The sequence below is a fragment of the Berghia stephanieae genome, chromosome 7, assembly GCF_034508935.2.
Source record: "Berghia stephanieae isolate SIO BIC M18660-M18661 chromosome 7, UCSD_Bste_1.3, whole genome shotgun sequence".
Classification (NCBI taxonomy): domain Eukaryota; kingdom Metazoa; phylum Mollusca; class Gastropoda; order Nudibranchia; family Aeolidiidae; genus Berghia; species Berghia stephanieae.
Window position 1 is genome coordinate 15,225,635 of NC_088366.1, and position 14,369 is coordinate 15,240,003.

Consider the following 14,369-nt stretch of genomic DNA (forward strand, 5'->3'; position numbering starts at 1 on the left):
TATATTCCAAGAGCACACTCATCCAGACAACAAAAAATGAAGTTAGTAGGAAAGTGCCAGAAGACAATAGAGAATTTAAAAAAGAATAAAAAAGATCGCTTTTAACCCTAGTCTTTTATTAGAGCCTTCTCTCCCTGACTTCTTGAGGTCACGGGTTAAACACCCACAAACGCCGTGAATTAAGTGGCCAACATTTAAGCTTCATAACCAGTATTCTCAACACAAACATGCAACATAGAAACGATTGAGAAATTGAGTATGCTCCGGTATTTGGGGTGATTTTTTATTCTGAAAAGTGTGTAGAGCAGGCATATGTTGATAACAACAAGAAATAAAGTGAGTAGAAAAGTGCCAGACGACAATAGAGGTTACTAACTGAATAATAGAAACAGACTAACAAACTCAAAGTAATAATAAATATGGCTGCGCAGTCTTTATGGAAGCTTGCCATGAATGTTTGCGTCAATTCGAGTTTGTCAGTCTGTTCTTCCTGCCTACCATCGGGGACTGGAATCTCTTACCAAACACCCTGACCTCGGCCACCACTACTGACACTTTTAAATCAACTCATTTGACTCTTAGGCAAAGGAATTTTTAAAAAAATTATTGGAAAACCTTGGACACCTTCAGCATAATGCCCATCATTGAGATCTACTGGAGTAACTTTTGCAGATACAGCAGATACAGATGCAGAAGACAACAACCGCTGCATAAACTACACGCTTTAAACTTCAGGCACGCTTCATTACAAAACCGTATATCTGATTCTGAGTGTTGTTACGGTATCCACCCACTTTCATAGACTGGTGAATTACCGGACAGTGAACTTGTTCAAAATAGGCTGGGAAGGACGCGACCCCGACTGAAGATGAACGTGAAGGAGGATGGCGACCGAAATTCCTTTTACTTCGGAGCTGTTGTAAAGCTTGAAGACTATTCGTGTTTTATGGAATCAATTAGTCTCACATCTCAAACACATTCGAGGCAATCATATGTGCAACAGAGCATTGTTTCACATCGCAAGCAAAACTCAATTAAATTACTGTTCTTTTCACCACAATTAGACGGACCCTCTCCAACAACAACATTCTCCGCAATGACAAAATTCCCCATACTTTTTACATTGAATGTTTTTATTTGATTTGTTGCCATGATGATGTATGAAATTAAAATGAAATTGAAGAAAAACATAGAAAATTTGTCCATCAATTATGGGTCGGTGTAAAACGAGCATCGTCTTGGCAAAAGCTCCCAAAACTCAAAGTGTGTAGACCATTTCAAATTGGCACGGGGCCTTAGGCAATCGATTTAATACCACTATTTTCTCAGATAGTAGGAGTTATCTCACTTCCCCGATATGTCAGACTATATAGATATGCGCAGGTCTGCTTACCGAATACAATCATGGGCATCTTTTAACATTGTGTTAAGGACAATATCTTTCCTTGGTTTAAGAGTATTTCATTTACAACAATGATCCCATGACTTGAGCTTTTATATAGCGCAATATCCACTAAACGTGCTCAACGCGCTTTACAAGGGGTCCCTGACCAACAGCAACACGTGACTTGCAGAACGAGACATGACGCCTTTTAGGCGATATTACAATTTATTTCGCTGTTAACGGCCATGTACTCATTTTACACCTGAGCACGATGAGAGAATGTGAGTAAAGAACCTTTTTCCAAGGACTCAACTATGCGCCGATCGAGGCTCGAACGCAGGACCTTCCGATCTGAAAGCGAGTGTCATACCACAAGACCACATAGCCGCGTGTAGATTATCATGTATATTCATTTATAAGAGCAGGCATTTAAAACAACCTTAAGCTTTTATAGTATATTATCACAGCATCCCCTAAACATGCTCAAACAAAGAGAGAAGAAGTTGGGATGGCATCTTATTAATTTCAACAAGAATCAAAACATTTTAAAATAAACAACCCATAGCAAGGTTAATGGAGATAAAGATAAAAGGAGTAAATCTGACTCATGAATGAACAACACAAAACAACAAGGTTAATCTTATGAAAAAGTGCAACTTTTATTTACATTATATTACAACAATGTGCTTAAAAGAAAAATAAAAAAAAAAACAAATATTAATTGGGTTATTTTAAAAATGCGAATCTGACATGGATTGTCTATAATATGTGACCCATCGCGTCTAAGAGGTATTATGTCGGAATGAACTATTTGAATTGAATGCAAAAATAATAAAGAAAACACTGTGAGGAAATTTAAATCTTTTTGCATTTAAGAAACAAAATGCATTTGTTCGAAGAAAAGCATTTTTAAGTTTAACTTAAAATGCAGTTTTAAGCACTGATTTCACTCCGACATAATACCGTGTGGGGATGTTCGGTCACATAATGATATCAAAGCTTACACATTGAAAGCACCATTTGTTGGAGATCAAAAATACGTCGCTTATAAAGCACTGGCTGGGAAGCGCATCGAGTGTTGTGAATCCAATTGAAAAGCACAATGAGACGGATACGGTTGTGTATAATATCGTACTAAAGAAGAGTTCACAGAATAGTTCTTTCTCTATCATGACCACAGGAATCTCTCCTATCTATAGTCAAAAGAAGAAAATTGTCTTGGTTTGGCCGTGTTACTTGATATGAGTCACTGGCACAAGATATTATGCAAGGGACATTTTGGGGAGGGGGGGGGGGAGGCAGAAGGATAGGGTGGCAAACAAAATACTGGGTGGATAAATAATGTAAAGAAATGCGCAAGGGTGGACAACCCAACACTAATGAGATCAGCTGAGGACAGGTCTGGATGGAGGGCCCTTACTGCAAAGTCATCTCTCATGTCTCCTATAGATAGAATGAAGTTGACGTCACTCTGGTCTTTGTTATTGTTTTTTTTTTTTTTGCCATCCGCGTTTATTCGTAATACTCACTAAACGGTATTATCCAGACTATAAACGTTCATCATTACACATAGTTTTGTGTGTTGGTCCGTTATACTTCCGGATGGCAATGTTATGAGCTTCTTAGCCAAGCTCATACTATCTATATGCTCTTGGCTAAGAAGCTCATAACATTGCCATCCGGAAGTATAACGGACCAACACACAAAACTGTGTGTATCTATGAACGTTTATAGTCAAGTTAATACAGTTCAGTGAGCATTACTCATAAACGTGGATGGCAAAAAACAATAACAAAGACCTGAGTGACGTCATCTTCGATCTATCTATAGGACACCTCAGTCAGGAGAATGAGGTGAGTCGATATCATAATATTGTACTTTCAAGACAGGAAACTTGGAGCTCCGTGCTTATGCAGTTAGTGTCCAATCAGTAAATATAGCATTTCAATATTGAAAGTTTGCGTCAATTCAAAGTTTATAGAGATAATTTAATTTAATGAGACGTGATTGCCCAAGTGATGTTTGAATGAAGCTGCGAAATTCCGTGCCACATTTAAACATATCTATGAACAAAAGGATGTTTACCGCCTTGACAAGAACCAAACCTGTCTACTACTAAGAAAAATTCGTCGAATTACCAAATGTTGGCTCCAATTTTAAAAGTTCGTTTAAAATGATTAAAAATGAAAGTTGATGCTAAAGTGCAAAATTTTGAGGATTTTGAAGTCTGACTTAATCCTTGTAAATTGTTGATCTATAAAGTTAACTATAGCAACTTCTATTATTATCTCCTTAAAACTACGAATTTTAAAATTTTAAACTAGGCAGGTCTGCATGAACTGATCCAGATACGCAACGTCCTTTTGCCACTCTCGAAGTTTTCCGTCTATGTATTCTAGTCTCGGATACTATCATACATGAAAACCGGAGACTTAAAGATGTGATTGTCTTTCTTGTTTACTCTGAGAGTAAAATGTGACCTGCAATCTCAATCCGCATTTTGATCGGGGTCAAGAGGTCACTGAAAATTTGATTTGAATTAAGACTAAATTATGAACATTTGAGATTAATTAATTGATCTGCTCTCATGAGTAAATAAAATCTGGTTTAACTATGTCTACCGTATATAGAATGTCTCTCATGATTTCTTATATTCCTTCTAGATGATTTAATTGTTATTTTTATAGCTAATGACATTTTTTCGGGTAACTGTTTTTAGTTTTAGTAAAACCACACGACCAAACTGTAGTGCAATTTTTGCAAGCAAAAAGCGATTAATTTGCCAGATATTCTTGAGTGTGTCGTGTTTGCCATAGAATAGCATTAAAGTGAACAAAATATTTCTTTTTTGTTTTATGAGGAACAATATAATATTATTTCACCCTTATCGTTTTTTGTCTATCATTTCCTTTGTAACGCAAGCATGCATCAAAAATCGTGCTTAATGATCTGCACGAAAAATGAAGACGTAGTTACACAACTAGAGAGAGAGATAGAGAGTCCATTGTTTTGCCTTTATTCTTCCTTATTTTAACGAATTCCTTGTTACATGAATGGTTTTGCATGAGAAGGGGTATAATAATTAGTTTAAACCATGTTTATTGGATTGTATAAACTTTTTAAAATATACTATTTCCACTCGACATACTTGTGAAAATCCTAAAAGTTAAAATCTGTGTTTATAATCAATATCCGTGCTTTAATCTAATATTATATATTATCTATATAGTGTGACTACTCGCAAAATGTTGTGAGCTAAAACTGAGACTAAAAAACGCTTCGCAAAGCCCAGGTTTGAGAGTTGTTGTCAAGATGAGGACAATTTTAATCGATCTATATTTGGAGGTGTCTGGCCAAAACTTTTATTGCATGTTTTTAAGAGTGCGACAGAGATATGCTGACCGAAAAAGTCATAAATTTTTCTCTGACCCTCTTGCCTACTGGATTAATCAGATCTGATGGAAAGTAATTTGCGATAGAATGGCGTCCTATCTCAAGGGTAGCAAGCATGTGCTTTCATCCTTTCAGTTATTTAGAACTGGGTTTATCCGGCTCCATGCGCGTTATGAGTTAAGAGGTCTACGTTCAAGAGATACTGTGTTACACTATGACACATCTTGAAATAAATGGACTGAAATGGCTGTCAAATGAATTCCACCTAAATTTAAATTTTAACTGATCATTGACAACGTCAAATTATGTTTTTATTTGTGCAACCTAAACTGAAATTACGTCCCCAAAATCACTATTTCTTATAATTAATTATATTGCCATCTTGTTGAGAAAAGTTGCAAGCGCCGCTAGAAAAGCTAGAAGCAAAGACTGGGATAAATTTTACTTTTGTGCTTAGTTTTTGTTGTTGTTGTTGTTGTTTTGTTTTTGTTTATTTTTTACAAACTAAAAGTCCTGTTAGGTTTTGGCCTCGGAGTTCTTTACAGTACGTTGACGATGTATGTCTAGAGTGGCCCTCCATTGGGGAGTTTCTACATAAACATGAAAATGAAAATTGAGACATAAGATGTTTATGAAAAATAATACAAACTCAAATTTTATTTACTCTCTTCACGAGATGTTATGAATTAAATATGACCCACTGTCACAAAACAGAAATGTGTCTGAGTGATATTGATGCTGAAAATAGGAATTATAATAAAAAACATGACTCAGGGGCTAAATGTGTGTGTTTAGTAGAATAAATATGATTTCATGAAGTATATAAACAGAAAATTTCATATTGTTGATCATTTTAAGATTAGATTTATTTTTCGGAATCCAAATTACTGCGACATAACAACTGATTGATTCGGTGGGTCACAAATGTGATATATATGTATGTATATATATATATATATATATATATATATATATATATATATATATATATATATATATATATAACGTGCATATTTTACTTAAACAATATTACTATCAATTTCCCGAAGTATTTCTATTAAATTAATTGCGTGTTTATCAAAAACTTTCATTCGGTCTGTCCGTACCTACTCTGCCGTCAAATATAAAATTTTGGCCAAATAACTAGTCCCTCAAAAATTGATCGATTAAATTGACCCATATCTTGGCAAAAACTCTCAAACCTGGGACTATTACTCTTGTCAAAAACTCTGAAAGCTGAGACTTCGCAAGTCCCGAGTTTGAGATTCTTTGTCGAGATGAGGGTCATTTTAATCGATTGATATTTGAAGTAAGAGTTTTCTGGCCAAAAAGAAAGGTTCCGTAAACGTGAAATGCAAGATGGGTGGTAATTAGAATTTGCATCATATTATACTACGAAGATGGCGTTGTTTACGATTCCATTCGTGGGTAAGAGGCAAAACTGTTTTGTCGTGAATTTTCTGATGTCGCTGAGGTGACGGTTTTGGAGCGTAGGTAGGTTGTGCGGTTTAGAATTGGAGATTTTAAAGGATTTTGTGGGACTGAGATGCTTCTCGCTAAAGAAGACTTTGTAGGAGTTGTCGGAGGTGACCGCAGGGAGTTTTGTCTTGACGGATTTCTATGATAAGTTAAGGGTGATCCGGGAGTGGATGATGTTGATGATTTTGATGAAGCGGTGGTTGTTGTGGTGGTTGTTGAGGATGATGAGGATGATTTGGATCTACGAAGTCTGGGTGATGGTGACGATGGTGCTGACGATGATACTGATGAGAATGTGGATAATGTAGATTTACGATATTTGGGTGGAGGTGATGGTATTTGCGATGATAAAGCTGATGATGAGGCTGGCGTCGACGATGATGAGGACGATGATGTAAAAACAGATCTTCGTGGTTTTGGTGACGATGAGGGTGATGACGACGATACTGGTGGTGTTTGTAATGATGATGAAGTTGATGTAGAGAATACTCGGATTGACCTCCGCAGTTTCGGTGATGGTGATGATGGCGTTTGAGATGACAATTGTGGCGATAAAGTCGTAGATGATGATGATGATGATGATGTTGATCTTTGAAGCTTGGGTGATGGTGATGATGGCGATAGTGGAGATGTTTGCGGTGATGAGGGTGATAAAAGCATTGTTGTATGCGGTGTAAAGGCTGATGACGGAGATGTTGGAGACCGCGGTGAGTCTGTCATTTGAAGAAGATTCAAATTGGCGGGTCTCTTCATAGTTGGACTCGAAATCTGGAAAAAGGAATTTGCAAGATTAAAATTTTGCTTACTTCGGATCCGAATCCTCTACAACAGCTCCACTAGAACTGGTACTCTCAAATGATTAAGCGTAATAGATTTTATGCTGAGTGTGGCATTTTTCAACCAATGAGGTTGGAGTGTGGCAATATGTACTTTGCATCTTTTCTAGAAAGAAACAAATAATTACTGTCCTTTTGGTACAAACGAAATTGGGTTTAACTTCGGATCCACGATATGCAAAGCTCTAAAATTACACAGCAAAGTATGATATGCCCAAACCATGTTACAGGGGTTCTCAAGTTCTAGGATTGACATTATAAATAATTTTCTGCAGAAATAACACTGTTACCGGCCACTATGTACTCGAATATTGTGATTTAGTATTAAAGTATAAGGATTCTTTTCCAAAGACTCATCTTTGCGCCACCTATGGCAGATTTTCAACCTTAAAACTGAAAGTCGAAACCAAGTATTATACTAAAATACAACAACAATGTATACTCTCAAATGATTGTTTACCTTATCACACTTAATCCCGTATATTTTCAAAATGATTGTTTGCCTTATCACGCACAATCCCGTATACTCTCAAAATAATTGTTTGCCTTGTCACGCAAATCCGTGTTTTAAACAAAATTAGGGCAGTATCTAAACAAACGTGAAATCAAAGACGAGACATAGAGAGTCAGAACTGATTCTTGACATCTTATACCACTTCAAAATAAGAAAATAACAGTCATATATTCCAACCAAACATCGGGGAGATAAGTATCAACATTATACAGGATTCTGTTTTTTTAAATGCTTGGATATTCTGTCGTACTCTGAAAAATACACGTATTAAAAATTTTAGTCAGAAGGCTCGTCCTTCAAATTATATCGATTGATCAAAATTTTAAGTGATCAATCTTTGAAGGACGAGTTTTCTGACCATTATTTTTAATATGTGTTGCTGCTTTTTTTTCAAAGTACGGCACTATAGATCATAATTAAATGGAAAAACCTGGGCGTGTACTCGACTTACATCGCTGATCAATACACGAGATTTCCTTTGAAGTCTCAGTTTATGTAGGACTCAAGGTTTTTTGTTTTTTGTTTGTTTTGTTTTTGTTTTTTAAGGGTTTTACGGCGCTTGCAACACATTTAGGTTATATCAGCGCCAGTAAAAAGGAAGAAAATTGGATAGTAAATAGTTCTAGAATTACAATTAAAGTACCCAAGAAAAAGTAAGACAAAGGGGAACTGAGAACAAATAGGGATCAGATGTAGATTCCAAGAGCATACCACCAATGTAATTAGTTTGAGATCACCTATATCCAGACAAGAGCACAAATTCCAACAAAGAGGAACACACTCAAATTCAAATGCTTACATTATACATTCAAAATAAAAATAATAATACATAACAGAGAGATGATTTACAAGGAAAAAAATATAATCTCCCAAAACAATAACTATGCATCCGACTGCTTCCCTCCCAGCTAGGATTCCGGCCAGTGCCAGGACAAAACCAAGTAATCTCATTCCGAGACAAAGACAGAAAGCATCTTGGAAAACAGATGTAAGGGGATAGAGGACACAGTATGTACCTCCCTGCCCGCTATGGGAGGTCAGGATCCCCACCCAGAGACTCAAGTTTGACATGATTTGGTATGTTTGGGGTCATTTAAAAAGACCCGATACCAAGTAAATTTTTCTTACAAAATTGTCAATGTACGGCAGTCATACGTAGACAAAACAAAAAGCTTGAGCTTTTATGTAGCATAATATCCACTCAATGTGCTCAATGTGTTTCACAAGGGGTACCAAGCCAACAGCAACACTTTACATAAAAGACGACATGACGCCTATAAGGCGCTATTACAATTTTCTTCGACAAAAATGCAATGCTATTATCGACCAAGTATTCATTCTCCACCTGAGTGCGGTGAGAGAATGTGATTTAAAAGCCTTTTACATGGACTCAACTTTGGGCTTCCTAGTGAGGGACTCAAATCAGGGACCTGCTAGTTTGAAGTCAAGTTTCATGCCTCAAGACCACAAAGTTTTGCATATTTACCTTGCCTACGTTCCTGGTGGCTGGTCCTATCTCTACAGAACGTACACGCTGACCGAAATTGAGACTGCAGACAGTCTCACAAACATTGGATTCGGCAGGAGATACCTGAATAATCATCAAGGTTTTACTATCTCCTCCTGTAAATAAAAATATAAAATAGAAATTTTCTATACTACTGTATTCTAACAAAAGAACAGGACTAAAAATGTTAACCAATTAATAATCGATATTTGAAGGGCGAGTTTTCTGGCCAACATTTTAAATAGGTACATAATTTTTTTAGAGTACGGCGTTTTGGCATACGTTTCACTCCAAAATAATACCATTATGACGAATGAGATCTATGTTCGAGTTCATTTTAAAAAAGTTGCTTGCAAAATGTCCTTTTAGGACTAGATAACCACTGTATAGTGTTCGGCTTTGCAAATATTATAATAGCGTCTAGTGAGAAATGCATTCACACAGAAATGTCGAATATGGTGCCATCAAGGCAAGAAAAAACAACAATCACTGTCACACATCCAGTCACTGATCATGCTTACTGCTCTAGGTGTTGACAGGTGTTATCGTCGTGAAACTCATCATTATCTTCATCACTATCATCATCATCATTATTATCATCATCATCATCATCATTATCATCGTTATCATCGTCGTCTTCATCGTCATCCTCATCTTCAGTGACAACCACAACAACGACAACACAGTAACTGCAGTATCATCAGTTCAGATGCCGACGGTACTCTCACTACCATTTCCACAATCACACAACATTGCATTTCTTACTCACCCAAAGAGTCCTGTAACAAGTAGGTCAACTTAGAGTTCCTGTACGGAACATGAACTTGCTTTGACCTCAAAGCGTGTATGACGTCACCGAGACACGCCAGGGATTTGTTGATGTTCTGGGCTTCCTTCAGACGAACTCCATCTGCGTGTGAACGGCCCACACGCTCGGACCCAGCCAGATCGACCAGATTCAGACGACCTGGAAAAAAAGTTACAAAGATGTAAACATTTGATATGCATCTAGGTGTAGCCATCGTTAAGTTTTCGCCTGATACTGAAACCCAAAAAGACTGGCATTTTGACGTCATTATTTGGTTTTTGCACCGCCTCGTGAGTTGTCGTTAGTAGTGCTCATGGAAACAAGGGATCCCATTGGTTAAACTATTGAATACAACTCACGATTTGTTTTCTTTTGTGGCCAAAGACTAGCATTTTGACGTCAGTGTCAGGCTATACGTTAACGATGGCTACGATCTATGTCATATTACGCTTAAATCTCTCGAGTTCGTCATGAATGAAAATCATACAAATTTATTAGACTGCCCATTTATATGTGTGTGAACACAACACAGTTAAAGCAATTTTTGGAAATTGTAGAAGATCAAGTTTTTTTTGTGCGTCTGTAGCACAAATCCACAAGTCTCTTGTCACCACCGCTGCTTTCTCTCCCCTTCCCCTCCTCTTCCTTCTCCTCCACCACCACCACCACTACCACCACCTCCCATTCCGTCTCCTCCACCACTGCTCCATATTTGTCTTCCTCTTTTAAACTTACTATTTACTATTTGTGGTGCGTGTTGAACCACGTACTTACAAACTTGGTTATAAAATACACGAGAGATCAAATACCAGTGTTGCCAGGTTGGCGGATTTTCCGCCAAATTGGCGGATTTTTATCATCGTGTGACGGGGGGAAAATGGCGTGGCGGATAGCGGATTTCTTAGGCGGATTTTTGATGATTTGTATACCCTTTAAAAAAGTAAAAGTATAGATAGTTCGAAGATGACATCACTCAGGTCTTTGTTATTGTTTTTTGCCACCCGCGTTTATGAGAAATGCTCACTGAACTGTATTAACCCGACTATAAATGTTCATGGATACACACAGTTTTGTGTGTTGGTCCGTTTCACTTCCGGATGGCAATGTTATGAGCTTCTTAGCCAAGCGCATACTATCTATAGCAATCAAGTCTGATTATTTCTTCTTTCGTTCATGGTCTGATTGATATAGTTCAATGAGAACTAATCACTCAAGAGACGGTTTTAAAAAAAAACAATAACAAAGAGCTGAGTGACGTCAGCTTCATTCATTCTATGGGTTATCGTTTCAAACCCACCAGTTGTGGTCAACCCAGTGTCTTCATGAAGTCCGTGGACTGTTACACACAGCAAACAGTGAGATCGAGACGACAGGTCATTCATGCTGGTGGTGGCTGTACACCGGTGCTTGTGCCCTGTCTCTGATACCTGTGGTTGGGGGAAATAATCGAATGGTGAACTGACCAATATCAGAAAATATGTGTTTTGTTATACAATCCAGGTAATCGAATAGAAAAAAATACAATTAAGAAATAACAACAACAAAAATATTATTCCTCGATTATGGACTTGAACCCCTGACCATCTGACTCCGGACAGGTGTGCTTCCATCATCATCACCATCATCATCATCATCATCATCATCATCATCATCATCATCATTCATCATCATCATCTCCGTCATCATCATCATCATCATCATCTCATCTCTCGCATCATCATCCACCATCATCATCATCATCATCATCATCATCATCATCATCATCATCATCTCCTCGTCTCTCATCATCATAATCATCAATCATCATCATCATCATATCATCACATCATCATCATCATCATCATATTTCTTCGTTCATCATTATCATAATCATATTCATCATCATCATAATCATCATATCATCATCATCATCAGTATCATCATCATCATCATCATCATCATCATCATCATCATCATCATCATCGCCATCAGTAAAAGAAGAGAGAAATCCATACCTCATTGACTTCTTGAAGACTTGTCACGGGAACCACCACAACTCCAGGCACATGAAGACCTCCCTCAGGTTTTAGTTTGACCTCAAGCTTGTTCGAAATGTCAGGGTTTAGAAGGTCACTGGAAGATGTCATAAAGACACAGATTACAAGAATGCCATTTAAATAATCTCATTTAATCGGTCATTAGTCAAAGTGTACATAATTGGCAAAATACTATAGACCCTAACTACGGCGACGAGATATCTAAAAAAGAAAAATAAATTCAATTGAAACGTAGTATAGCTATCTCTACCCAACATAAAATTGATTTTTTAAATTCAAAATTAGAAACAAAAAGTACATACTGTTCAGAATTTGTTCAGCAAAACGAGCTTCACAAAATAGCATTTGCCAGCTATAACAAATAATTTACTTCAAAGTTTGTGATGTACAAAACAAATGAAAATATAATATGATTGAGAAATATGTCCATATCCTGATAACGAATGTGACGATCTTAGAGAGGGTTAAACTCAATTGTCGACATCTAATTCATTCCGACATAATACCAATTGACGCGATGGGTTACATATTGATGCTGTGTGCATATCTAAAAGACTCACAACACTCGCCAGCCGGATATAACGTACCAAAACACAAAACTTGAATGTTTATAGTCTGATTAATACAATTTTGTGAGAACTACTACTAAAAATTGCTGTCTAAAACAATAACAAAGCGCTGAGTGACATCAATTGGATTCAAAAGTCTGATGTTACGTCCGCCCAGCAACGAGCAGCTTGGTTCTAAACAAAGAAAATCGGTACTTTTTATTCTCATGCTGGCTAGAACTTTTTCACATGTCGTGTGATCAGAATGTATAACAGTCAAAACATGATCAGATTTATGATGTTTTTCACCTCTGGATACACTTTTATGCTCGTCGGAGAAGTATTTCATAAGGGCGTCCGCCATTGTTCCGATAGTTTAGAACCAGTTACTAAGTTATTATGCGTCATAACGAGGGAAGTGACGTCACGACTGTTCAAGCCTATTTCGTTCTATCCATATTTCAGTATGATTTATTTACCGAATGGTCTCGTTGTAGATTTCCAGAACGCTAGCAGTGATACTGTATGTCCATCCCTCTTGGTCTAAACTTTCAAACAAAAGCTGTAAGGCCCTTTGGTTGATGCCTGGGTCTAATGACGGTCCCTGGAAATACAATCACAATTTTATGTTTACGTTATTGGTGGTGTTGATCTTTACAAATTATGTCTCTTTACTGGTTGAGATGATTTTTAACAAATAATGTTGTTTTTTTTCATCACTTAAATCGATTGAAATGATGACCTTTCAATATTCTTTTTATTGACACGAATATTACCAGAAGCATTGTCAACAGTAGAGTATCAATAAGGCATCAAGTAATTTTTTTAAAATTACGTCCTGAGATGGAAAGAGTCAAAATGGGTTTACATCCTGGAGAGAGGCCAGTACTGCTGCAGCCTGAGAGGATCGAGTTTGAATGACGCAGTCCTTCAACGGGTTATTTTTACAAGGCGCAACTGACTCACCATCTACAAATCAACACAACAACAACAACAACAACAACAACAACAACCTGCCAAGTACTGCGAAAAATTTGTAGAATTGCGAATTTTTGGCTCCCGCTACAGAGCTGCATTCGCCTCTTTGACTCAATAAATTTAGTTGAAAAGCAAAATTTAATTCTTTAGATCCTATACTCAGGACTTTGAAGCATCTCTGGGTCATGGTGATGGCAACTTATTGATTTGTAAAGCTATTTATAGTGACTTTTTTCATTTTTTCCCTTGGATTCTACGAATCTTTAAAATTTAAAGTAAGCAAGTCTGCAACTATTACCTCCATCGTGTAGGTTTTCCCGGAGCCAGTCTGTCCATAGGCAAATATGCAAACATTGTACCCATCCAGCACAGACCTCACCAGTGGCGATACTTCCTCGAAAATCTGAAAATATGAAAGTAATAGATAGTATGGCAAATTTTGGTATAAGTTTCTCGACTGAAAATCAGAAATCAACCACCATTATATGAATTCCACCATGTAACTAGCAACTGGGAAGCATTTCTTTCAGGTTTAGCGACAATATGAAAATAACTATTTCAGATTTTTGAGAATTTGATAACAAAGGCAATGTGATACTTACTGAAATGTCTTTCCGTTTAGCAATCTTTAATTTTAGCTATATTCGATTTAATTGTAGACGACGTGTACATATACTGTAGACGACGTGTACCTAAATGAAGGTCTAACATCCGAACCAACATAAGGGCCTAGTTTAATGGATAATATTTTGCGTCATTTTTTAAAGGTTTCCATGACAACAATGAACCCATAAGGAATTAGATTGCCAGACCTGAAATAAGTTCACGTCGATTGCAGACATGAAACTCGGGTTCTTGTGTTCAGCTCTCTCGTATTCTTAGAGGC

The 14,369-nt window shown here is 37.0% G+C and overlaps 1 protein-coding gene across 2 annotated transcripts in view; it reads right to left on the reverse strand.

Moving 5' to 3' along the window:
- Nucleotides 1-2,018: 2,018 nt before the first annotated feature.
- LOC144976768 (kinesin-like protein KIFC3) overlaps nucleotides 2,019-14,369 on the reverse strand; it is a 56,720-nt gene continuing 44,369 nt past the window's right edge. The window contains exons 13-19 of one of the 2 annotated variants that reach the window (XM_078921186.1): nucleotides 13,782-13,886; nucleotides 12,985-13,109; nucleotides 11,916-12,033; nucleotides 11,219-11,348; nucleotides 9,883-10,080; nucleotides 9,093-9,229; nucleotides 2,019-5,367 (exon numbers count right to left, since the gene is read on the reverse strand). In XM_078921186.1, coding sequence (XP_078777312.1) covers nucleotides 5,341-5,367; nucleotides 9,093-9,229; nucleotides 9,883-10,080; nucleotides 11,219-11,348; nucleotides 11,916-12,033; nucleotides 12,985-13,109; nucleotides 13,782-13,886 — 840 coding nt within the window. In that variant the 3' untranslated portion in view covers nucleotides 2,019-5,340. Of the gene's footprint in view, nucleotides 5,368-5,766; nucleotides 7,025-9,092; nucleotides 9,230-9,882; nucleotides 10,081-11,218; nucleotides 11,349-11,915; nucleotides 12,034-12,984; nucleotides 13,110-13,781; nucleotides 13,887-14,369 lie in introns of those variants that run through there. The other variant, XM_078921185.1, reaches the window with a different exon arrangement.